Consider the following 26,739-nt stretch of genomic DNA (forward strand, 5'->3'; position numbering starts at 1 on the left):
CTTAGTTCATTGAGTGGGAATTAAAAAACAAACAAAACAAACTCTTTACCTATTATTTCAAATGCACAGATGGACAATTTTCTAAAACTAAAATATTATTCCACTCCTACTTCTTCAGCCAAATAATGCTTGAGTTTCTGCGGAATGTGCTGCTTTTGATGTAGACAATTATGCCTTTTCACACAGACTTCTCTGCTACTGGATGTGGTCTTCAGTTGGTTCATGTTAATGATGTTAATGTCAATAGAAATGATTAACAGAGAACATTGTAATATACTGCGACTATGATGATTGTGTTGATACTGAAAAGAGATCTCCCGGACCAGGGACTTTTTCTGATGTACAAAATATACAGAAAGGAACTTCAGCTCAACTCATGTCTGTCTCGTTTCCAGCCAAAGCCGTCGGCTCCAGCAGTGCGAGGGAGCGTTGGAAACAAGTTGTGACCACATCACTGACACATCTTAACTGAGGGTTTAATGACTGTTGGTATCATATGCTGTACACAATGTAAAGCCCCTTGGTGTGAATGTGTGATATTGGGCTATATTAAGGAATAAAAAATATAAATAGTCACATTTTAAGTTGATGTGGCAAACTGTTGCTTACACTTGCGCATCCAAATATTATAGAGCAACATTAGCATTTATTTGGAGTCATGTTTTTTAGTTGACCTGATGAAGACCAATATTCACACTTTTGCTGTTTTTTTTTTGTCTCTATCAAGTCCTTTGATATCTGTCTCTTAAACTGCTAAATGTTGCTTTCTGTCCACCAGCTGAAACTCACTATGGAGCTCTGTGGGTTCATCACTAAGAGCGACCTCTTTCAGATTTTCAGATATCACAAAAACATCAATTGCATCTTCTTTGATGTGCTGTTGCCAGTTTATTAAGAACTTAATGACTTATTGCCAGTTTTGATATGCTTTAACATAAAGAGAGTGGATCCTTCTGATCTTTAGCTGCTACCCACAGAAATCACTCTGACGCTCTTACATGAGACCCGTCTTACTTTCAAATTTTCTTCATTCAGTTGGGGATTAATAATTTCATTGGTTTGATTTTGTAATATGAATTATGGTGCCCTCTAGTTGAATGGATTTTATCATATTGGGTTTTTACTGTGTGTATAGTACATACAGGGTCGTACATGTACACATTTTCCCTTCTTTGTGCAGCCTGGTGATAAAGTTAACAGCCAAGGCGCTGTGAGCAGCCATGAACTGTTACCAGCGCCGCACTCACTGGTTCCCACAGAGAGCAGTCATGACGCACATCCCTTTGAAAAAGGATTGTGTTTTATTTACAGTGATTTTTATCAGAATTACAATACAAATGATTTATAGACCAACTCTCCACAGATGAAGAATTCATTCAGAGACTGAGGAGGTCAGCTGGAGGCTGTGTGTATGTGTGTGTGTGTACATGTGTGTATGTGTCTGTGACAACAGAGTTATGTGGCAGCTTTGGCAGAGGGAAAGTCCTGGATGGATCTGCAGCCTCCTCTTCCTCTTCTTTTCATCCTCCCATTGGTTCTCCTGCTCAGTGACTCTCTCCTTTCTTTCCCACAACCTACACAGCAATAAAATAGAACGATCACACATGACAACAGCACACTTACAGACAAACCTGAATGGAAATGAATGGAGTTTGTTGTGACTGGTTCATACTCTTTTGAAGTCGTTCATGTTGGTCGCCTGTACTGGAGTGCCTATGAATGTCAGGTAGTTGATTTTTGTTGTCTCCTCATCTCCTTGGTTTGACTTGACAAACAACTGGTGAGAAAGAACAAAAACAAAGTACCATCAATAAACATGCCAAACTCTGTTTTTTTTTTTAGACTTTTTTAAGCACTAATGGCTTCGCTGGCACCATGTTTGCCTGGTAGACATGCAGTGGTGGATGATCAGGGCCCACTGCATCAAGCCTCTTAGAATCCCCGGTATAAAGTTAACCTGGGATTTTTCAAATATTACCACCGAAATTTTCTGAAAGTATCAACAGCGGAAGTACAGCAGAATGACCCCTGCTATACTAACATATGTCTGGATCATTATTATTTATATAAGCAGTGAGCAGTACTTCAATGTAAAGCTTTAGGTGGAGCTAGTTTAAGATATATACTGCTGAGTACTCTAATCTACAACAACCATCAAAGTTTAGAAGCTGATCAAATGTTCATATACAAAATGGAGTACTGCACTGAGTATCTTCAGTGCAAGCACTTATTTTCAGATGAATTTAGCTTGATCTTATCTCATTTTCAGTTTGTAACTTTAATATGCACCGGGCAGCAGTGCCAGGTAAATACTGGATTGGACTCAGCATCAGCAGACATAGAATATTTAAAGACTCTGGGATTGGGGTTATCTCCATCCAACTTACGTATCCTTACAGATAAGCAAACTAAATCACTTCTGTAATGTTACCCAGTGTTGAGAAATACATTGTAACCGTTTGAACATATCTCTTACATGCAGCTGTGCCATCAAATTTCCAAATGAATGAATGAATGATCGAATAAACAAACCTGCAGTTTGAGTGAATGCAGCTTGTTTCTCCATGACCTCTTGCTGAGCAGTGGGAAATGAATGAATCTATGCATTATCTGAGCAGCTGAACAAGCAGTGAACGTTTCATTTATTACTGCACAAAATGAAGGCGGAACTGGCCCAAATGACGACTGTTGTGCAAAGCTGCTTGTGAGATTGTGAGGACCTCGGCTTATGTGGACAGAGTATGAACTCTTCTTTGCATTCTGCACAAGGTCCTTTTAAAATAAATGTCAATATGTATAACACACAGTTTGACACTTTGTCTCGAGCCAAACCGTGGCTATGTTACAGCAGTGATGTTGCTAATCTGGTCCTTACCGTAACACTCTGTACGTTCTGAAACTTGACGTAGCGCAGAGGAATCAAACCATCATCTTTATAGTCTTCCTCAGCCAAATCCAGAGTCTGAGTGGCTTCACTCCGCTCGGCATCGTCGAAACCCATCGACTGGGGGAGATTGATGAACACCTTCACCACCTTAGGGGCTTGGGCTGAGACGGTGAAGGATGGAAAAATGAGACAGGGGAAGGAGGAAGGGGGAGAAGGAAGGAAGGACGGAGCAAAAGACATGATGTTAGTTATCAGGAAACTTACATTTATGTTTACTGCAATACATCCAGATGAGAGACTGAGATTAATGACTGAAGTGCAGAACTGTATGAACAACTCACCAAAGTCTGAGGACTGTAGCTTCATAGAGAAGAGCTTCACAGGCTGGTTGAAGGCGATAGTTATCAGCAACTAGACAAGATTAAAGGATTGAAGCATGTTAGACAGATTACCATCAAATTAAACGCATCCCCAGGCAAACTGAGAAAGCACAATCAGCTACCATGGGGCAGAAATGGAAAGTTTGTCCTGAAGTGATGGGGAGGAAAAGTTCCCCCTCTGACATGGAGCTGGATATCAAGCCTGTCAAGTGCTGAATGTTGGCACCAACTTGTGCTGAAAACATGTTTGTATTTTCCCAAAGCAAGATTTAAGGTATAATACGAAGATGCCATCTTGAGTGATATGCTGCATTTTTAAGTCGTTTCCACACCAATAGTTTGTTTGCTCTGATTCAATTCAGTTGATGAGTTGGTGAATTTAGTGTATTTTGCCCTCGGTTGGGTTTCTCTTCACACAGAAAATCGAAACAAGTCAAAATGCACAACAAGCCACGTGAGAACATTCTCTTCACTTGGCCGGATGTGTTTTTTGTGCGAGCGAGTAAACACAGGACGAAGGCCCTGAAAGATAAACACAACATACTCCATTGCACGAGTCCAGGAGCACCTTCGATTCATTCTCCTGCTTGTTAATAGAACTCTTCAATTTGCTCCCACTATACAAAGCACAGCTAGCTATGTGAGCAGTTTAGCAGAGAACGCCTAGTAGTTTGGACTACGTTCCCACAACAAATGAAGTCACGGACTGTAAAGACTGGATCCAGACCGCTGATTTGGATGGACTTGATTAATTCATAAAGTTGAGATATTATACTTTGAGGGAGACGGACTGGTTTCAGAAACGTATGAAAAGATGTGGGTCGGCAGAGTTGAGAATTCAGTGTCGAGTTTACAGGCAAACCTATGGGTCTGGATGGAGTGGAAAAAGCTGCTGATTGTTCGAGTGAACAGCTCGTACCTGTTCGTCACAGTCAGACTCCAGGTAGGAGGAGTCTTTGATTAAGCAGTTATCGAAGCCACAGTCGTCGCTCTCATTGAGGCACTCGCAGCCGGCTTTGTTGACAAATGGCATGAGGTCCATCTGAAAAGAAAGCAAACAAGACAAAATCAGCTTCCATACTGCCCTCTCTGTTTCCAAATTCATGACACAGATTATGTGTGTTCTCCTCTTTTTCTGTCAGATAGCGCAGAGTAATGCAAAACAAATGCAAGAGCAGTGGGGAGACTAACTTAGAAAGCTTCATTTTAAATCCTGGACACATGACTGAGAGAGGAACACCAGGAACAGGAACACCGTCCACTTACGTATCCCTTTGGAATGTCGGAGTCCTCACTGTTCCCCGGGTCGTTCTCTGTGTGCTGTTTGATCTTCTCCTCCAGACCTGCAGCGTCTGCCCCCTGATACTGATCCACCCGAACCCGGTTCCTGAAGAACAAGAAGGTTGGTGTGGCTGAGATGTTGTTGGCTGCTGCTGTGGCCTGAGAAAAGGAGAAAAGGTTTTGTAAAATTAACTTTGGATCACTGAAACCTTGTTTACACTTAGTGATACAAATGTGGATTCATCTGCTGCTGAAAACAGTCCAAATCAAGGCTTTCCCTGGATTTCTTTGAGACAAAGGTGTAAAAGACTAGTGAACCTGCATGGCAGGCGCAACGCACAGTTTGTGTGCCCACCTTAAAAGTGTTGTATGCTTAAGTGACAAGACCATTTGACAGTCCATGGGGATGATATTAGGATAGGAGGGTATTTAAAAACTGCAATGATTTTCTATTCAAATATTTATGTAAGATAAGGCAATTACACATTAGCATTCAAAATAGGTGTGCTACATGAGACCAATTTAGTACAACTGTTTAATGATCATTTTCACTCATTTGGGCAAGTCAGCACGTACCGGAAATAACGTTTTTCTGTCATTCAAACAATAATTTATTGATGGTTTAAAAATAATATCAAGACTACATGTTGGTTTCAGAGAAAAGAGGCTCAACAGCGACTGTTATTCCTGAATCTTTTCTCCAGCTGTGTTGGGACTGTTGGATGAAAACCAAGCAGTGGATGTTGCAGATTAGACTTACCTGACAGACATGAACATCTACTTCAAGGAAGACGACGTGTGGGTATTTGTTACTCAACATGTTGAAAGCTGGAGTTATTCTGACACAGGGCTGACACCTGAGGAGGTAGAGGAGAGTGTATTAGTGATTAGTGAATTCATCAGCAAGTCTATTAATTTACAGGAACTGACAACGATTGAAGTGTTATTGATCAAGTAAAAAAGAGTTTCAAGCTCTCAGATGTGAGGATCTTCTGTACATCTGTTGTGTTTCATAGTAAAGTGAACATTTCGAGGTTCCTGCGCTGTTGCTGTGACTGACAGTGCTTCAGGTAAAAAATATGAAACAAAAAAAAGAATCTGACCACGTCTGTAATGTCATTACAGTTTTCAGTCTCTGACAGGCTCTGCGCTATGAACACAAATTAGTTACTGTGCAAAAAGTACTGCCACACTTTTAAACAATCTGACTGACTGACTCATTCTTTTTATAATAACCAGAACAAGATATATACTGGGAAAGACATCATACAGATGAAAATAAACGCTATAGTGCTCTCTGGTGGACAGACTATGTAATTAAGACATTGTTTCCAAATTAAAGATATCTATGGCACCCCTGTGCTGAGTTTATCAGCAGATGTGTTGGTTAACACAAAATATCTGCAAAATCAACCCAGGAGATCTTTTGGTTAAACTTGCCATTGATGTTTCATACTTCAAGAACTTCCACTGTGGCATCTCATATACATAAATATATACACATATATATATATATATATATATATATCACTTCTTACCCCAATTTAAAACTAGATCGTGAAATTGGATCATTTCTCTGCCTAACTCTCATAAATCCCACAAGGCATTGAATCTATTAACACTGTCACCTGCTACCAAAGAAATCCAGCAAAATTTAAAATTTTAGAGGTTGTAAACAGAATAGGTATTTTTCACCTGTTCTCAAAACTGTCGGCGATTTGCTTTCATTTCATGTAACTCATCACCCCCACAGACTCACATCAGAGCTTCGCACCAAGTACAATCGAAGAGTTAACAGTTCAGGTATAGCGGTACAAGAGCTGGCTACAGTGGGGAGTCAAATATAATGGATTTCTGCTATATTGGTAATATCGTTGCTACTTTTTCCCCGGTGACGATGGCAGACTAGTAGTGTTGGCCCGTTCTCCGTTTGATTAAGCAACACATCAACAAATCTTGGAACACATCAGCAGCCAAGTTACTGTAATACTGCTATGTCATTGTAAGCGACCCAGCTAGTTAGCTGACGCCTGCTAACGATAGCATGCTAGCCTAGCATTCCCAGCAATTAAATCTATTCCTGTCACATTACTTTAACATTAATTTCATGTCAGCTTCCCAAAACAGCTGAACGAAGAGCTCAGAAACACATTTTTTCCATTCCCACGCTGAAAGGAGAGACTAGCTCTGCCCAGCTAGCTCCGCGGCCTCGAAGCCGATTTGGTAAGCTTACCCAGCCATTGTGAACTTTACCACGGCGAGCCTGGAGCCGGCGGCCGCTAGCTCCGGCTGAAAGTCCGGGTCGCTCCCGATCACTTTAACACCGACCATGGTATAGTCTGCGACTGTGGTCCGAGCTAGTTACCCTGGTGATGCTCACGACAGGAAACTGGGAAACCTAAAAGATAAAAAGTGTTGTGTTTTTAGCTTTCTGTCAGTGTATTAGCTAACCAGCTGTCCTATTTTCGAGCCACACTGCAGTTACAGTGAGCCGCTACAGAACGTGGACTCCTGATTGGCCAACAGACAACAGGAAAGGCGGGGTTTGTCCTTCTTCTTCTGTGTTTTTAGGCAGTTTAGACGCTCTACACGTTTCACTGCCCTCCACAGTATAAAGAAAAAAAACTGAAATCAACATGTCTAAAACTGGATAGTACTGTTACTGACATTTGCTACATCCCAAGTCTCTCAAATTGCATCTGCGTTTCCCAAAATTGCGTTTTTTCCTCGAGTCTTAGTCCCTCCCATCGAGGATAAATGGTGAGACGCACCGGGCTCTTCTCACTTCTCTACTTTGTGCCTCCTCGTCTCCTCTTTCATCAGTCCTCCTACCTGTGACTGTCCTCGCCTGTGACCAGGAAATCGATCTCAGCACGCCATCTTGAAGGGAGTCTCAGTTCCTACCCCTATTGACATTTCTACTTCAACATCCTGGATTCCTTTCCTCGCCTCCTGTCCTCGTGCCTTTGTCCCTCCCACCCGAGATGCGAGCGGAGGAGCCAAGGAAGGAAACGAGGAGAGAGGAGTCAAGGCATTCAGCAAAATGAGACATCCATGCTGCCATCAGTTTAATGCGATGTCAATTAAATATGACTTCATCATGTCTCCTAGTGTCGTATTGTACGATCTCTGACCGATGAGCATAACAGTGTTAATGACAACTTATTCAAGTTTAATGCAATTCAATACATAATGGGTCAAGAATGTTATGTAGCCTTTACAGTATATATTTTATTGTGTGAAGAACAAATGTTTGTATTAATAGTACTATACAGAGTAGTAGCAAACGCACTCATGTCTATATAAAATGTGTGTGTGTGTGTGTGTGTGTGTGTGTGTGTGTGTGTGTATTGTATATATATAATGGTGCTAACGTGAAAGTATTGATAGCAACAAGAATATTCTCTTGCATTTAGCACTAATTTGCGTATTTCATTTTGTCATATTGTAGTCAATTGCAATTGGGGCTGTAGGTGACATTTGAGATCAGTTTTACTTTGTCATTATTTACAGGGAGTGATGATGAAATGCTCAGCTTTATCCTGCTTTCTAGTGGCACGTTTGAGTTTAATCAGTCTTCACTCTGGTATGAAACTCGATGTTGTGATGTTGTTTTGCTTGTGCTGTGCTCGCTGATTTGAAGTGAGCATCAAGGTAGAATGCCATCCATCCATCCATCCATTTCCACCCGCTTATCCGGGGCTGGGTCGCGGGGGCAGCAGTCTAAGCAGGGATGCCCAAACTTCCCTCTCCCCGGACACTTCCTCCAGCTCATCCGGGGGGACCCCAAGGCGTTCCCAGGCCAGCCGAGCGACATAGTCACTCCAGCGTGTCCTGGGTCTTCCCCGGGGCCTCCTCCCGGTGGGACATGCCTGGAACACCTCCCTAGGGAGGCGTCCAGGGGGCATGGCGAGGTAGAATGGTATTAGAAATATGAATATATGTAATTATTTATGATAATATCTATTAATATTTTTCCTATTGCTGAGAAAAAACACTGTCTCAGAGCTACTAGCAGCATCTGCATATCATGATGCTGTCACAGTCCTGTCTGACTGATGTGTTCTTGTTGTCTGTACAGTGTGTCCTTCCTGTTTTCATTCATACTTTCTCCTCACACCTGCCCTGCAGCAGCCTTGTTAGCCCTGCCCTGTTCCAGTATTTTCACCAGCCAGTCAGCTCCCTCCCCATTCTCCTGTTTCATTCACCTTGTCCTCCCACCCCTCACTTCCCCTTTCTGAGTTTTATTTTAATCCAGTTTTCAGTTCAGTCTTTGTTGAGCTGTTGCTCTGTTTGCATGCTCCTGTGACTTAGTTTTTTTTTTTTTTTTTTTATGCCTGCCGTCTTCTGCTTTGTGTCCACCTGTCCACCTGTTCCACTCTGGGTGACACTGAGCAACACAAAAGCGAGACCGTCCTTTTCTCTTGCCACTCCCTGTCAATGACCTCCATGAGTCTGCTTTTAAATTTTATCTACAGCTCCTTTCTTTTCAGCAATAACTTCAGGTCTTTCATTCCTCTGAATCCCAGCCAGCATATCCAAGAACCTTACAGCTCATCTCTAAAGAAATCAATGAAAATCACTTTAATATATTCAAGCTACGCTTTGAATCTGCCCTCCTGGAGTATCATCTTTTAGTTACTGTAGAAATGAATGTTATGCATGAACTTAAAATTAAAGGGGTGCTCCTGTGATTTAAAATCACACTTCCATGAAGTTGGGGGGCTCACAAAAGATTAAAAAGAGTTGTCAGAAGTGAAGCAAATGAGGCTGAGATAGCTTGATGTTTGAGATTCAAGCTCCAAAAACACATCTGATGCAACTTTCAGTAGATACCCCCAGTGTGGTAAATGCCCATGATGTTGAAATGGCACACCTCCAGTTTGTAATACAGGGTTTCTGTTAACAGAAAAGTCTCAAAGGTCCAGTGTGTTAGATTTAGTGGCACCCACTGCAGTGATGAGGTTGGGATGCAGATTGCAGATCCAACTAAGTACCCATCCCTCACTCCTCTTCCAAGCATGTAGGCACACTGCTGGTGGCAATGGTGGTAATGTAAAAATGAGAATGACCCATAGAGCCAGTGTTTGGTTTGTAGGTTTAGGCTCCTTAAACATGGCAGTGCACATGCAAAAAAAAAAAAAAACCTAAATCAAGAACTTTCAATTACATGTAAATTCTCTTGCTATTTTCAATTCAAAGTGTCACATTTAATTCAGTTTTTCTATAATGTTGAATCAGTGTGAATAAGTTAAGTAACAGATTTGATTAAATTAAGTTAATGCAAACTTATTCAATAAACTTTATGAGTTTAGTCAATTATTATGTTCAAATTTAAGGGGAACTCTGACGCAAACACTAATTGGTTACTTTATCTCTTGTAATAAATGCCAAACAATACATACATGCACACTTCTGAAAACTTTATTGCAACATCCAACATGTATACAAACATGGACAGGCCAAGTAACAACTTCAAAATGTCACAGTGGCAGAAAGGTTTCACTCACCACAAAACTAACTTGCAGTGTGTCACTGTAGCAGGGAACTTGTTGAGCAGGTTTCTCTTTAGGTGGCACTGCTGGTCAAGAAATGGAACTGAACTCTAATGACTTTCTGTGAGAAAGGAGAGCAGAAAGCTTGAGGGCTCCCATCCAGACGACATCAAATCACTTCTTACAACAGCTTGTCCTCTAAGAAACACAGCAGAGCATACGCCTCTTTCCTGTCTGCAGCCTTGAAATCACACATGCATAACTCCAAATTCGAGTGACAGGGCTCGCATTACAACAACTACAACTAAACTATTAAAGTAAGAAACACAGAGAAAGACATAAAATGTATCTATAATGACTTTTATTAAAATAAATTTGGGACCATTTATTCATATTTCTCACCGAACTGCAGCTGCACTGTTAACCTACTATTTATTCTTTTATAAAATAATAAATATAATAATAAATAAATATAATACAAAAATATGTTTTATCTTCTATTTTATGCTTCCCCCAAAATCATATTCATAAAGTGGCTTTTTATATCTAGTTTATCTATTTTACATCTTGCCTTGTCATTAAAGGGATAAATGTTTCAGCTGTTAAGGCATTTTTTAAATGGCATTTACTATTTTTTTTATAATCGCACAAATGTACATATACATGGTTGTTTTTCTATTTTTTATCCTGTACACTTTTTTTATTTTGACCTCTTTATGCCACTTAATACTCGCTGGCTGTAACGACTGAATTTCCCCAGCGTGGGATCAATAAAGTCTTATCTTATCTTATCTTATCTTATCTTATCTTATCTTATCTTATCTTATCTTATCTTATCTTTATATCTGAAATAAAAATGGACCTTTTGGACAGCAACAGCAGTCAGGCAGCCTTCACGCCACCTGGTTTAATTAAGAATTCAATTACACACCTTTACCTGTGCGTCACCTGTCCGGAGCGCATACGCGTCTACTTCCGCAGCGCCGGCCTCCCTTAATGCCACGCGTTGTTTTTAATGAGCGTTTTTTTTTTTTTTTTTTTTTTTTTTGTAGTTTTAAACGTTTGACGTGTCGGACCGGTCCGGCAGGTTTGTGCGGGCCAGAGCAGGTGAGGCAGTGGGGAAGAAGGGCGGGGAGCCGCCGCCGGAGCTCTCTACAAGCAGGAAGAAGAGGAAAACATGGTGCGGTGACAAAACGACCAGACACCGACCGAGAACAGGAGACAGCTTTTCCAATCAGTCTGCCCAGGAGACGGAGTAAGTCCAGTTCAGTGTAAAATGTACCTGTGTGTGTGGTTCGCTGGGAGTTTGTAGGCTGAATAGTGTTTGAATTACACCGATGTGTTTGATTACACTGATGAGTGTTTCACCTGGGCGGCTGCAGCACAACTCACCTTTCCTTTCTCAACAGACTTTGTTTGGAGGCTTCAATGTGAGCCCAAAATCTTCACTTTCTAACTTGGGGTGAAGGCTTTTTGTAAAGGGTAATTTTTCTGACTTTTTGACTGTTTCTTGTAGTTAAAAAGTTCTGACTGATTTTCAGATGTTCCATCAGATAAAACGACTAAAAACCCTCTGGGCTTCTGTCCCGTGTACAGAGAGGTCACTATAGCCACACACAGTTACGCGTTACAGACATTCTGAAAGGAAAATTGTAAGAATATTGTAGGCATAGATTGTGATAGAAAATACAGACATCACATACCATGAAAGCACTTTACAAACTGGGTGCTATATGGGCATTGTTTTTGGAAACCATGTTTTTTGTCCATTTCTTTTTAGATCAATGACAGTAGACTACATATTAGAAACACCTCTTCGTTACTAGAATCCAGCACCAGCTACATCCTCTTACATGATCGTACAGTTGAATCAACACGTCTCTAAAACACAACGTTCTCAACCTTCATGAAAGAAGGATTCACTGCAAACCGCATTAGTTTTAGCATGTTGGACCTAATAGACTCGCAACTGAGTGTGAATACATGCACGAATGTGTTGACAATAGTAGTGATATGCACTAATTACACAACTAATGTGTGATGTTTTTCTCTTTCACCCACACACACACTTCTTACCACTGTCTGAATCGTTGTTGAGTAATTGGATAAAGTGTCTTGCCATGATGACTCAGGAAAAGAAATCATGTGTCAAAAAACAAACATCTGTGTTTTGTGTGTTGGCTTTATTTTGAAAGGCAGGACAACTCTTTAAGTTGAAGTTTAAGTTTCTTTCACATCTTTGGGATCTATCTATGTGTGTGTGTGTGTGTGTGTGTGTGTATGTATGGAGGCTCGGAAAGGAAATGGAGGAAAATCTTTTAGATGGGAAGAAAAAAAGGCCGTCTGTTGCTTTCTCTCACAAAACTTCTGACCCAAGTCCTTCAGAATGAAAGTTAAATCCTCATGAAATTTGACTGTTTAGAATACTTAATTGAAAAAAATGCACAATATGTAGAATTATCCTCACACAGTGATTTAATCTGCAGACATGGTATTGCCCATTAGTTCCCAAAATGACAGTCAGAGTCTTCACAGATGATAAAAATAATTGAATTTTTAATGCAGTGATGTAGTGGATAACTTCCCTCTTCAGGACTGTAAAGATGATCTAAATTAACGAAGAAAAAAATGTTTGGTTAAACTGTTAAAACTGTAGACATATACTGTACGCCTGGTTTGGAAGTAGACATTGCTTTGTTTTGAGGGTTCACAGGCCAAGAAGGTTAGGAACAACTGCCATCAGTGACAATGGTGACATTTGTAGATTAGACTTTCCATGATGTAATTCCTGTTTGATTAGTAATGCACAAATGAACACACATTCATTTTAATTAATGTGTTTTTTATCTCCATGTCCCTTCTGTGGCAGCATACTTTTAGAATTTTTGCTAAGTAGCAGAATTTTATTGGGCTTGAACCCCCCATGTTTCTTATGCAATAATATTAGAGTTTTCTCGACTATGAAAACTTATTGCCATTAATCCTACTGCCATAAAAAAAATATTGTTGCTAATAGTCTTATGAGAAAAGTAACTACCTACATGACATGTATTGTATTGCACCTGAGAAAATACTATTTCTCTTGAGAAATACTCGGTCCATGTATATGCACAATATATACAGTTTATAAAAATACAGTTGCCAATATGGATAATAAATAGTGTTATTGCACAGTTGAGAGAAATATACAACTTAGAAATTGCTGATGAGCTTTTTACAGCCGCCTATAGTTATAGAAGTCTATAGTTCTGTGCTCGTAAAAGGAGAGATTTTGCGACATCACTTTGGAGAGAACTTGCAACATACATATCTGACAAGACTGTCAGGTAGGATGTGAAACACACCTACTTTGTGTACTCCCATTGCAGCTGGTGTTGTGTCTGAACACAGTGACAACTCTTGGACGCATGGGTCCAACCAGCCTGATTGTTTTTCCATAAACAAGCAATGAAGCTTTTCCTCTGCAGAAGCAACGCGTTTGAGTGCTTTGATTAGGGAAATGTTTGCCTCCTTATGGAAATTGTTGACCTTGAAAGCAGGGACTGAGAATTTGAATTATGACTTGAGAGACAAATAGGTTGAAAGTTTCGCTGACTCAAAGGCATCATGACAGCTGTTTGACATCTCCTGCATGTTTTCCATGCAAATGCCCCGACAGGTCCAGGTACTGGATCTGTTTGGCACTGAAGCTTTTTGTTGGCTTGTCAGTTTGCGTTGTTTGACATGTTGGTTTCTTGTCCTCAAAGTGTTGTTAAAAGATGGCAGTCTCTATTAATGATTGGTTTTTGAATAGGCACTGATTCTTGGCACATTACCACCTACAAGTGAGTAACAGTGTGAAACAAAGAATCGCTTTCAAGGCTAATCTTAGCCACTTGATATGAAGTCCTAGCTAGCAAGTGATCAGATGTTTCCTGCTGAGGTAAGATCCTAAAAATAACAGCACATGTAAACACAAACCAAATTGGAGAGAGGCTGAGTTGCATGCTCAACCTTAGCGATCAATCCGTCTGATTCACTGGATGCAGGCTCTGGGTATAGCCCCTCTGCGATCAGTGCTTTACCATGCTGAAAATGGCAACACTATTTTGCAAGGGCAAGGTCTCCATACCAGAATAATGATGGCTGCAGACTTCAGCATTGCCACAGCACTGTGGAGATCTAGCTATGTGACACTGGTGATTAGTTAAATCTTCATAAATAATGCAGTCTCATCATTTTGTAACTCTATTCTGGTCACTCTGCAATTGGCAGGACTGCTGCCTGGGTCCAGACCCAGAGTGTAACGAGTTGACAGGTCCGATATCAGGCAAACAGGAATGTGTGTTCCAGCCCAGTGTTGGGTGTATAGCTACTACACGCTCTGTTGCGTGGCTTTGGCTCCAGAGCACCAGACCAGGGGAAGCTCGATTTAGGTTTGTTTTTCATTTAAACGTTCATCCATAGCGACACCAGTGGCACCTTTAATCAGCCACAACCACTTCTGTCAGAAATGTTTTTCACCTGAGGCATGAGCTCTGCTGAGGGTTCAGTCATCACTCTCATGTGCTCAGAGTACAACATAGACAAATTAGGAGTCAAATACGATTTGACTACATAGGGGATGATGTTAGTGTGTGTGCGTGTGTGTTTGTTGTTGGAGGATGGCATGATTTCACTTTGCAAATGAAGGTGTCATTTGTCATGATTTCTGCTGAGGTGAAACGTAACGAGAGCGGCTTCAGACTGACGTGACAAAAGTCATGCACAAAGGCAAAGGAAAATATCAACTCCAGAGAAGAGCTGAACCTCTAACTCTGGCCTTGCTCAGGGGCTCTGACAGCGTGGGGTCACATGTTGCAGAAGCAGCTGGTGTCTCTGTGGACTGACTGTTTTGGATTCATTGTCTGGACTCCAGCTGTGAGTTACACACTGAAGAATCTCAATTTAGACTCATTAACCTCATTAACACACGCAGCACTTGACTGAGTATAAAGATCCTTTTATATTTACTCCTTCTGAGACCATTAGTGTGTTAATTGATTAGTCAAAAGACATAAAATGATGTTGTTTAGCAGACATCCAACTTGTCCAGTGCAAGGCTTTGCTGCTATTGCTGCTTTTATTTCTGTAATCAGCCTTGTAATTTGATAGCTCTGATATTTTATCTGTGTCCAGCTCTGGATCAGAGCAGAACCCGGTCTGACTCTGGGTTTTTATTCCCCTAGAATATCTGGTCTGCCCCCAGCAACATTATGAATGAAGCTTTAAACTATTCAGTGCAGCCCTAACGCCACCAGAAGTGCAGTACTTATATGCACACTGTAAGCTGCTGTTGTCGGAGTGTTCCATTTGTTGTGATGGAAAAGCTGATACTTTAACAAGCTAACTAAGCTAACCACGGCTCCTACTCATCCAACAGAAAACAGGCCAACTCCACGTCGTTCTTCATCCCCATCCTCTCCTTCAGTGCTCACCAATTGGTGACAGTAAATCCTAGATTCACTCTCATTTTGGAATGAGCTTCGTCCTCTAGGCATCACCTAACCATATTAGCATTGTATTCGGTACTGTTTCAATTTTCGTAGCTGCCACTTGGACGCATGCTCTTTTCGGCCTGGAACCTGGTGCCTAGCTTTTTATCATAGTGTTATGACCTCACCTGTGTGCTGTTGTTGGCTGGACTGCCTGAAGGTTGCAGCCCAGAAATGCTCTAAACGCAGCAAAATAGGAGACAAAGGTGATTGAACGAAAGTCAGTGTGTATTTTCAGGAGATGGCACAGGATGATTCCACTGAGTTTAATCAGGATCGCTCAAAAGCATCTTGAGTTACAAGCAAAGATATGATTGGCCACATCCACTTGCACCCATCAGTATGGTAGATTTTGGTTAATCGTTGACCCCAGAGCATGCACGCCTAAATTGGTGAAATTCTGCCTGCTGGATTTTGAGGTACACGCTTTTTGGTATTTGTGGCATCCACTATTGGTTGGGCACAAAATGCTTCAGTACACCTATTCCTAAACACAGTCTGATTATTGGTTTTCAAAATGACCCTTTTGGTCTAAGAGACTTTTTTTGTTTTTTTAGTTTTTAAGTCGGATTTGAGGATTTGAGGCGTGAAATTGTATTTTTGGCCCACCATCTTGGGCTTTTACTCTTGGAAGACACTTGCATGTCGTTTCCAGTTATTGGGCCGAGTTTCGTGTTTCTAGCTCATTCCACCTCACGTTTAATTTGAGCTGCTGAGGCAGGGAAAAAAGAAGTGGCACAAACACAATACTTCATTTCCCATACAATGATCTTTAAACCTTTAAAAATGTAGCCGTCGTGAGTGGCACAGGCTCTGATTGGCAACGATAAAATGAAAGTTTTTAATACTACAGGTCTGCAGTCTAGTAGGATGTCTTGTGCAGCTTTCACAGCAGCAGTATAACCATATTTTCCTGCAATAAAATCCTATAGTTGTAAAAGTATTTAGCTCTTACACCAATGATATTATTTGTTTAGGCAGGATGACTGTGAACTAACGTATCTGCATAGGAGAACTATGTCACTGTTTAACTCTGTTGACAATTCGCTAAAAATAAAAAAATAAAGACTGCAATCAGTCGTGCCTTAAAATAATCAAGGGACTGTGTTGTGTGTCGCCCGTGTATTTTTTTTTTTTCTTTTTCGCCACTGCCTGTGCATGTGGAACTCTCACTGAAATGAATGCATCAAGTAGTAGAAGATGATGTGAATAAGAGCATAGAATGGTGGATAGTTTGTGGTTTGTGCTGCTCTACGTGCAGATTGGCTGTATTAAGGGGCAATCCAGCAGAGAACAGGCAGCGATTGTTCCTCTTTATTCTCCACCTGTTTCTTCCAAACATTAGCTCCAACAGATTCCCCTCAGGTGCTGCAGAAACCCGACGCTGCATTAATCTGACTGATAGCATCAGGTCTCGCCCGGCCGGGACGCTCAGTAACAGACACAAATAGCTGTCATTCCCTTCACTGTAGTCCAGACGTGTATTACATGTGGAACTCATCCTGAAAAAAAAGCTTCATTTTGTTCACTTTTCTGAAATGTAGCAGCCCTTGCATGATCACTTCAGTGTTAGGTTTCGTTTTCTGTTTCATTTCTTTCATTTCTCTTCTTCATTTTGTTTGCAGATCTTAAAAACTCTCACAGATTAGTCTCACAGAAATTCAGCCACAGATGAAGAAGCAGGTGATATGATTTGATGGAACAATTGGACTGCCATGTGACTTTTTCATAAAGTCAAGCAAAAGCAAAAATCTTTTTGTCCTGGGTTAATCTGCCCATTTAAGCTATGCTGTTGTCTTATGAAACGTATCATTATTACTTTTTGTTCATCTGCAAATGCCATCTAATTTGGTGCAGAGCATATTTGGCTAAAAGGTTTGAAGACAAGGAATTTTCCAGATGTCCTTTCCAAAATCTCTACCATGTCTCTGCTAACCCTGGGATTTTGTGTCTATGGTGCCTTTGTGTTTATGATACTGTGTATTGAAAGAAAGACGCATTCTCCAAAAGTCATATATCATGCAACTGTCATGGATGAATATGAAGTTATCCTTTATTTAACCCCATAGGGCCGACACGTCTGCATTTAACCCATCCTAAGTATTAGGAGCAGTAGGGTGCCACTGGGTGACGCCTGGGTGGCATATTAATGTAATTGCTTAATGAGGTTTGGGAATTTGACCTGGCCCTTCTTGCTGTGAGGTGGCAGTCTTCACCACTGAGCCACCATGCTGCCCTATATTCTTTATTTGCTAAGCATAGTCCTTAAGATTTCCATTATATGAATCTGAAGTTTTGATACCATTTACTTTTTCTGCATTTGCCATGCAGTTTATTTGCATTCAGTAATTACCTCTCTATGTAGTAGTTTATATTGCTGCTGATTGAGACATTCCCACGAAGGATTCACATTTCATATTCAGGCATAAGAGATTCATATATGAAATGATGCATGCACTTTGCAATGCTGCAAAATTTACAAAAAAAATCATTTTATATTTCAATAAAATGCCCTCAAATAATACTCCAATACACACATTTTCAATGAATTTTGAGTTAAATAGAAACAAGTAACTAGAGAAAAGATCAATTCTGCTGGTGTGTGTGTGGTGTGTATTGGCTTTGTTAGCAAATATATTTGTTCATGCAACGATGGTTGCCTTCATAGGAAAGAGGAAGTGCATCAAGTATGATCACAAACATAAAATGTTCTTTAAATTATTTCTGGACAACAGGCCTGTTGAAAGGATTCAGAGCTTTAGAGTGTTTTGGTCACAGAAACAAAGTCTCTGGTTACGTTTTGTTGTGCTTACGTGAAGCATCCTCCTCACCTCCGTGAGAGCTGAACCTCCTCCCTCCTCTCAGGTTGCACTGTCGTCGCTCAGGTATGTTCTCCTCTGTCCCAGTCCGTGAATCCCTCCCCCTCCTCCCTCCCTGCTCTTTGTTGTTGACACCAAAACCGGTTTTCTGAGATGTGCAATCCTCACAGCCCTGCCGCTGCTACTGAGCCTCTGATTGGTCGCTTTTTGTGAGGTGGGCAGAGCAGTGAGTATCAAACTCTCAAGGGGGGAAGCTGATGAATTTGTCTTTTTTAATGAGGCTGTTTTCAGGCTTGGTAGACATCTCAGGCAGTGTGGCAGAAATTTCTTGTCAAACTACTTAATTTACTTACATAAATATACTTTCCCACTGAGATTGCCTCTTCAGGCTCTGTTTGTTCAAGGCTGCAGTTTTTTCCTCCTTGCTTCACTCTTGAAAATGATAAAGGCTGTCATTGTTTATAACGTCCTTTCATGTACCCCAATAGAAGCCTGTTTGGGGCACCTTTACTTCCAAAAGTACAAGTTCATTAATTTTCTCTTAGACAATGTTATGTGACTCACATCTGGAGCACTCTTGTGGTTTGGTTAAAGTCTCCTGGTAGACTTGTTGTTTCAGAAGATAACCAACCACACCACAGTCTAGCTCCCTGATAAAAAGGTGAAGGTACAAGGCTGTTACATAAAACTTTAGGGTAAAAGTTAACTACAAATCCCAAGATCCTTTGGCAAGAAACCCCCATTAAGCTTAAAGATCATCTAAACGCATGTACTAAGGCATACTTAAAACTCTCTAATGTGTGTCTGACATGGTTTTTGCAGGAAAAGCAAAATGCTGAATATACTATTTGATGTCATGAGTCCTGCTCACCTCTTACAGTCAGGTTTTCAGTGAGCACAGAGAAACCTTCCACTTCCAGTGTCAAACTCTGCACATACGTCATTCTGCACAGTGAAGCTCAAACATCAAACTATAGGAACCAGAAGAACACATTTTTGACAGGAGGGGGACTTTGATTTTCTTGGATATGCATTGTTAGCTGTGGGTGGAAGCTGAAGATTAGATTGCCTGGCAATGTGCCTGTTCAGATTAAAGAAATGAGAGCTAACCTGTTAATTAGTGAGCTTTAGAGGCGCCGGTGGGTGGGTTTTGTTGCCTTTGGACAGAGCCAGACTCCAGTCTTTGCACTAAGATAACTGGCTGCTTTATTTAATAAACCAGTAATGTTTTGAATATGAGCAATGCTTTTCTTTTCACACATGCTGCGCCACTGATAGATTCGATCTCAACATCTTGCTCTTCACGTCAGTTTCATCCCCCTCCAACCCCCGCCCACAGGTCATGCACCTCCCCCCTTTCCTCACCCTCCCGCCATTACTCCACACCCCCTAGGCAGGGTGCGGTGCCTATACCCTGCATCCTATAGATCCCATTCAGTTTCTGTTAATGTGGGGAATATGCAGTAAAAAGCAAAGACAGACATGAGCTCTCTCTCACTCTGTCTATATGTATTTGATAGTAACTCCTCTAGGATTCTCTAAAATCTATGCGGACCCAGTTTTATCAAACAGCAAGTGAATTAGAAGTTGGTTGCTAACAGTGACCTGACTTAACACTTCCTGCTGCAGTTTCACAGTAAAATCTTCCCCAGTGGGTTGCAGGTGGAAAGTTTTTAATACGAAGCAGGAGCAAGATGTTTTTGGAAACTATGTATTGTCAGTCATGTGTTCAGTGCTCTAGTTCAGGCTGTGTGTTCCTTTGGAGTGGCATGTTGTTTGACAAGATGTTTTCAAAGTCAAAAACACACACTTTGAAGTAATATTTACCTTCATCAGATGAAGACATCTCATGTTGAGGTGTCTTTAGTGACAGAGACACTCAGAAAACTGATTCTCGACTCCTGTCAAGACAGCTGGTGGTCATCTTGAAGTTTGGACAAATTCTTCCTCTGGGGCGGAAATGATTTGTTTTTGTCCTATGTTTGGCTCATTGTTCAATAGATAATCTCTCAGCTATTGCCAGCAAGATCAAAATCTGTAGAGTCATTTCTGTTTTAGAATTAGAATTTTAAAGACCCCTTCCAAAATCAAGTGTTTAGCCTTGTTAATATATCCATATGGTGCTTTTTATATGCTACAACACATATCATGAGCAACACCATGCCTGAGCATTTCCACCTTGGAGCTGCAGAGGACCAATGAAACACAGATTGAGACAGTCGAGGTTTCATACGTCACATTCCCAAAGAACCAATCCTGTCATCTTGTGGGGTGGGGCTACAGTGAAATGAGGGGTCTCACAGGTGAAGCCAGGTGTAGCTACGTATCGCTATTTTCCAAGTTAAGTTTCACTTTTTTCAAAACGATGGCAGAGATGTGTGTTTTCAGTTGCAAAGTTGCAAAAGGAGAGCTGCTGAGCCTTCAGGATTTACCGAAGGATCTGAAAATCCTAGAGCCAAACTGTAGCCTGCAGTAGCCTTTTTCCAGAGTACTCCAGAGCTCATGTTGTAGCCTGACGCTGTTCCATTTATCCTGGAGACACAGCCAGCACGAGCCAACATGTTGGTCAAACACTAAGTTTATTTTTCTCATGTTTTATCCGTTCACTGTGTCCAAACAAATCTGCAGCGTGCTAGATACTGTTAGCCAACGTTAGCCTGCCAAACTATGTGATGATTCATTTCAAATGCTGACACACATTTCTTGTGGCCCGGGGGTGTTGGTGAGGAAAGTTACAGAAAATGATACGCAAAACAGTTTGTCTGACAGATAAGCTGCTGATGAGGTGTGTATGTTTAATGAACAGAGTCAAAGCTGCAGGTGGGCCGTGGAGGGGTGGGTGGAGACTGACGTGGGGACTACTTAAATTCACGCATACTACATGAAGGTAAAAGTACAGAGATTTTTTCATGGAAAAACTTAACTATGTAATTTTGTTGAGCAGAGATTTTTTTTTAGGGGTTTGAACAATGGGGGCCTTTAAGAGACTGTGCTGTATTTATTATTTAAAATAACTGCTGAGTGTTCAGCTGGCATTTTATTTTTTCACCACTTTAGGTTTCCTGTACAATCTCCCCCCCATAGTCTTAACAATTCTTTGTTTTCCTCCCCTTCCTCAAACATTTTCATGTGCAGACTTGTGTCACCAGCCAGAACTCGTTCAGTCAAACCACTGCTTCTTTAAACGAGGAGTGTGCTTTGAGGAACAGTTACAGGAGTGTCCTTTAGCTTGGTTTTATTAGTTCTGCTTAAATTTGATCTGAGCTTTGGGAGACCCTAACTGCAGTGTTCAGTTGGAGCACAAATGGTGAACTAGTAATGTTTTGCCACACGTCTTGTTTCTCAAACGGCTTTTCTGAAGGAGTTTGGAGTTGGGGTGATTTTGCAATACTTGGCATCAGAAGTTAATAGTCATTCTTATTTGTATTGAGACAAAATCAACACGAATATATTTGGGTTCATTTATGCCTGAACCTGCCTGACTGACATCTTTCCTACAGCAGGAACTTAAACAGAATGTAAGTGCAACCTATCATGGAAGTTTGCACATGTACTGCTTTTCTTTCAACTGTGAACTGGAACTACATTATGGTTCTGCTCAGGAGGTGACACTGTTTGTGAGTTCCAGATACTTTCAGAGGTTGCTGGCAGTGCTGTCAATCATGTCGAACATGTCTGGTAGAAATGAGGAAAAAGCACACCCCAGAAATTTAAAACATGATAGGAGATTATAGAAAAATAAAGGATCACATCGTCTGCAGTAGAGGAAACCCAAAAACTCTGAAATTCTTTGACGCACTGGATGTTGGTTTGGGTCAGCAGCCAGCTTGTGCCGGCCACGACAAAGTCCTGGATCCTCTGTTCAAAAAAGAAAATCAATGAAAATATCAGCACCAGTTCTTCTGCTGTTGTCTGTCCTAAATTGATTACATCAATACTACATGACAGAAGTTTACAGCCATGCTAACCTGCCCACACTGACAATGCTAATATGCAGATGCACAGCAGGTACAGTGCTCACCATGTCTGCAGTCTTTAGTTTAGCTTGTTAGCATGCTAATAGTTGCTAATTAGCACTAAACAAAAACAGCTGAGGCTGATGGGAATGTCAGTTGTGCAGGTGTTTGGTCATCAACCAAATCATTGGACAAATTAGCATTTTCACTTGTCGGTGGGGTTATATGACAAAGTCAGGATGTTGATCATGGAAAATGACAAGAATCTGGAGATGGAAAATCCTCTCTTGTACTATTTTAAACCTCTGGCAGTTTTTTAATGTTCATAACTCTTTGAACTCATAGATGTATTGCTCAAACTGGACTTGTATTTCATCATCTCATTGGTATAGCAACACACCCACATCGACACAGATGATTTGTGTTTGCTTTCCACACCATCTTAACAGCCACTAGTGCTTAATGGTTCCTTAATGTTTTAAGAACATGCAAAATATCTTCAAAACTTTTTTCATTTTAGTTCACTATTTTCATATCACACACAAAGATAGGGATTTATCTTTGTGTAGCTTATATATAGGAACATAGGAAAAAGTGGCATATATATATATATATATATATATATATATATATATATATATATATACACACACACACACACACACATAGGAAAAAGTGGTTCGCAGCTGAGTGTGAAGCAGCTGGGATGAGAGTCAGCACCTCCAAGTCCAAGGCCGTGGTTCTTGACCGGAAAAAGGTGGTTTACTCCCTCCGGGTTGGAGGAGAGTTCCTGCCTCAAGTGGAGGAGTTTAAGTATCTTGGGATCTTGTTCACGAGTCAGGGAAGAAGGGAGCGTGAGATTGACAGGCCGATCGGTGCAGTGGCAGCAGTAATGTGGTCGCTGTATCGGTCTGTCATGGTGAAGAAGGAGCTGAGCCGAAAGGCGAAGCTCTCGATTTACAGTCAATCTACGCTCCTACCCTCACCTATGGTCATGAACTTTGGGTCATGACCAAAAGAACGAGGTCCCGGATACAAGCGGCTGAAATGAGTTTCCTCCGCAGGGTGGCAGGGCGCTCCCTTAGAGATAGGGTGAGGAGCTCTGTCACCCGGGAGGAGCTCAGAGTAGAGTCGCTGCTCCTCCACATCGAGAGGAGTCAGCTGAGGTGGCTCGGGCATCTCTACCGGATGCCCCCTGGACGCCTCCCTAGGGAGGTGTTCCAGGCATGCCCCAACGGGACGAGACCCCAAGGAAGACCCAGGACATGCTGGAGTGACTATGTCGCTCGGCTGGCCTGGGAACACCTCGGGATCCCCCCGGACGAGCTGGAGGAAGTGTCCAGGGAGAGGGAAGTTTGGGCGTCCCTGCTCAGACTGCTGCCCCTGCGACCTGGTCCTGGATAAAGCGGGTGAAAATGGATGGATGGATGGAAAAAGTGGCGTACACTATGCAACATTACACTGGTCACAGCGCAGATCCCAGTCTGTGCAGTACAGACACTCAATTGTTATTAGATACATCTAGCTAAATCTATTGCAGTCTAATAGAGCATTCCTGCACTAAATCTGCCTTCATGAACATTCTAATATTCATGTTGAAACCTAACCCTAACCCAAGTTTCTGCATGTAGTTTGTGCTGCTATTGAACATTATTGCATTATTTAGAAAGGTGTTTCTGTTGCATCCTGCCGTCATTGATATAAATATAAACTTTTAAAAATAAAATCAGCTTGCAGTTAAATTACTTGATGGTTTCTTTAAACAGGCTGTTCACACTCATCTGGGCCTCATTTATGATTATGATCAATTTGATCTTAAGTATGACTTAAGTAGAAAACCACATTTCTTTTCAGCCACCTTGTTCATTGCAGTGGTGATACATTCCCGGTCTGCATGTTTGTCTACCCATTGTTAAGTTCACCGGATAGTATGTGTTGCCTGGCTTCAAGCTCCTCTACCGTCGCTGTGATCTCATCTTCCATAAAGTTTGATTTTCTCTTTTGGTCCATATTCCTGAATAAACCGAGAGGCACACACAAGGCAGGTGCTGTCAATTGAAGTTGATTGGAGATTTATAGGTGACAGGTTAAGTTACAAATAGGATTCTTAAAACCTGCATCAGCAAGTCTGTTTTAGAAATGATCTTAAGAAGTAGTTCAAGTATAAACATTTTTAGAAATGAGGCCCCTGGCATTTTTCAAGATAAAATATGAAGTCCTACCAACAAAGAAATGATTTCATTAATGAAATAGACTGATCCAGAGGGGAAAAAACATTTGGTTAATCTAGAGTCCAGACATAGAAACATCTGTCTGGACTGTATCTAACTATCCCCTCCGTCCATTCAGCTCCTCCGCTCACAGGTTTGATGCTGCCGTGGTCCCTGTCTAGCCCTGTTGAGCCCTTTTTCAGTTGTGTTTGTTCTTGGAAACCAGACTAATGAACCTTATCAGCTGTGCTAATGGACTCCTCCGCATCATTCAACATTAAGTAGATGGGCAGTGCCAACCTACACTTCTTACCTACTGAGCAGGAGCTGTTGGAGGGACGTTGTAGGGATTTCCTGTGGGACAGCGGATTTGTTACATTGTCTGTCAGCATGGGGATGGGGTCAAAAATGATCATCCTTCAGTCTGACAGGAAGTTTCGCTCAGTCTGAAGCCTATTGGTTCCTACTGAAACAACAAATATATAATTTAATCCTAACAATGGGCTTAGTAATTTCTTTAAACAGTGGGGCACTATAGGTTTTTATCAAACATTACTCAAACAGGAGGAACAGCACAGGGAGCAGCACTGTCTATATGGGATTGATAAACTGTACAGTGTGTGTTCATGGTAATGAAGCAACATGTACCCCAGTGTGGCTCGTGCATTTTTAATTGTTTTTGGACAACAGTGTTGCCGTAAGACACACAGGAAGAAGATATATCAGCCTTAGGATACATTCATAAGATTTTTTGCTTACGTTTCTCTCATAGGACCTTAAGAGGTCAGAATCTGCATTTGTGTCAGATTTTGTTATGAATGATGACTTCATCATAAATCTGCTGTTGGAGGTTTGTCCAGCTCGTCCAGTCATACCATCGAGAATCAAAAAACTTGACCAGAGGTTTACATGATGAGGTTTCGGTATCACGAATGAAGCACTGTGAATGGAGTTTCTCTGGGTGCTTTAATCTGAAACAGGACTCCAAGTTCTGACATTGCTGTCAGGTGACTGCTAAAAACAAGCCGTAAATCAGATGAATAGCTCATCTAAAGGCATTGAGCTGGAAGGAGTTCTGAACAGAGGCTGACAATAACCAGAAGGGTGTTGCCACATTCCGCAGTCACGTATAAATATTCATCTACGCCATGACACTTTGACACACAAACACACACTGCAATGCCATCACACATGCATCATATCAGTGGGTTTGACAGAAACCCGCCTGTCAGATCCAACAGCAAACCTGAATTGCAGCTTTTTATTTCCTTATCTGTTTTCTTAGTATCACAGATTGTTAGAATGTAGATCAGGGTTGAAGCTCAGTTTTTACACAGTGAATCCTTTTCATTAAACACCTATTGAGACTGAGTCTAAGTGGTCCACCAGCTGTAGCCAGACACGCAGATCAACTTTGTGACTAAAATGAATCAGAAATGATTCACTGAAGTCATCTAAATGTATATTCTAAATAGAAATGTCATCCTTCTTCCCTGAGTTATCTGTGCCCTTCTCCCTGTGCTCTTTCTCAGCAGTCTGCATAGTGTGTTATTTCTCATCCATCAGCTGACTCTCTGTTATATCTCTTCATTAGCATTTCTTTATTTTCCTCTGTCTCCTTTGAGCATTTGATGCCTGAGAATTCAGTAATCTCTCGCCACTGTTTACTCTAACTGTACAGGCATTTGTTTTTTGGTCAGTCTTTCCTATGACAGTGTTGGTGAGTTTGCCTGTTCATTTGTCCTGCCTATAAAAACTCGATCACACTGTTGGTTTCTGAGGGGGTGTTTCCAGTCCTGGACTTTAGGTTTATTGTATGTTTAACATTATCTTACTGAAACTACAAAATCCTGAAGGCCTCTGTATGCTTCAGTTGAACTAGGTGTATAACATGATGTCTTACATGTTAGCATGCTAACTTATGCTAATTACCAGTAAACACAAAGGCAAGTTGAGGCTAACGTGAATAACATTTGTATTACAAGTATTTGGCAAACAAAATGGAAATGTATGGACGCAGTTCCATTTTTACTTGATGACCCTAATGCAAGATGAAAAGTTATGGCGTCACCAATGTAGGGAAATTATCATTTATTTATTTACCTGTTTGAGGCACCACCTCCGAAAAGAAAAATTAATAACCAAATTCGTTCAGTTAATCCACTCAATCAGTCTAATATCAAAAGTTGTGACTTGAT

The 26,739-nt window shown here is 41.1% G+C and overlaps 2 protein-coding genes across 2 annotated transcripts in view; one reads left to right on the forward strand and one right to left on the reverse strand.

The window, feature by feature from the left end:
- Window positions 1-1,280: 1,280 nt before the first annotated feature.
- On the reverse strand, window positions 1,281-7,059 carry txnl1 (thioredoxin-like 1). The gene is made up of 8 exons (XM_076757220.1): window positions 6,782-7,059; window positions 5,309-5,405; window positions 4,534-4,707; window positions 4,187-4,309; window positions 3,229-3,298; window positions 2,876-3,048; window positions 1,673-1,777; window positions 1,281-1,574 (listed from the first exon to the last, which is right to left on the reverse strand). The coding sequence occupies exons 1-8, from the start codon at window positions 6,877-6,879 to the stop codon at window positions 1,545-1,547; spliced, it is 870 nt and encodes a 289-aa protein (XP_076613335.1). The 5' UTR covers window positions 6,880-7,059; the 3' UTR covers window positions 1,281-1,544.
- Window positions 7,060-11,194: 4,135 nt separating this feature from the next.
- Window positions 11,195-26,739, forward strand: part of atp8b1 (ATPase phospholipid transporting 8B1) — a 32,238-nt gene continuing 16,693 nt past the window's right edge. Inside the window, exon 1 of the mRNA XM_076758818.1 lies at window positions 11,195-11,298. The gene's annotated coding sequence lies outside the window, so the exon portion shown is untranslated. The remainder of the gene's footprint in view (window positions 11,299-26,739) is intronic.

This window comes from Chaetodon auriga, chromosome 19 (genome assembly GCF_051107435.1).
Source record: "Chaetodon auriga isolate fChaAug3 chromosome 19, fChaAug3.hap1, whole genome shotgun sequence".
NCBI lineage: Eukaryota > Metazoa > Chordata > Actinopteri > Chaetodontiformes > Chaetodontidae > Chaetodon > Chaetodon auriga.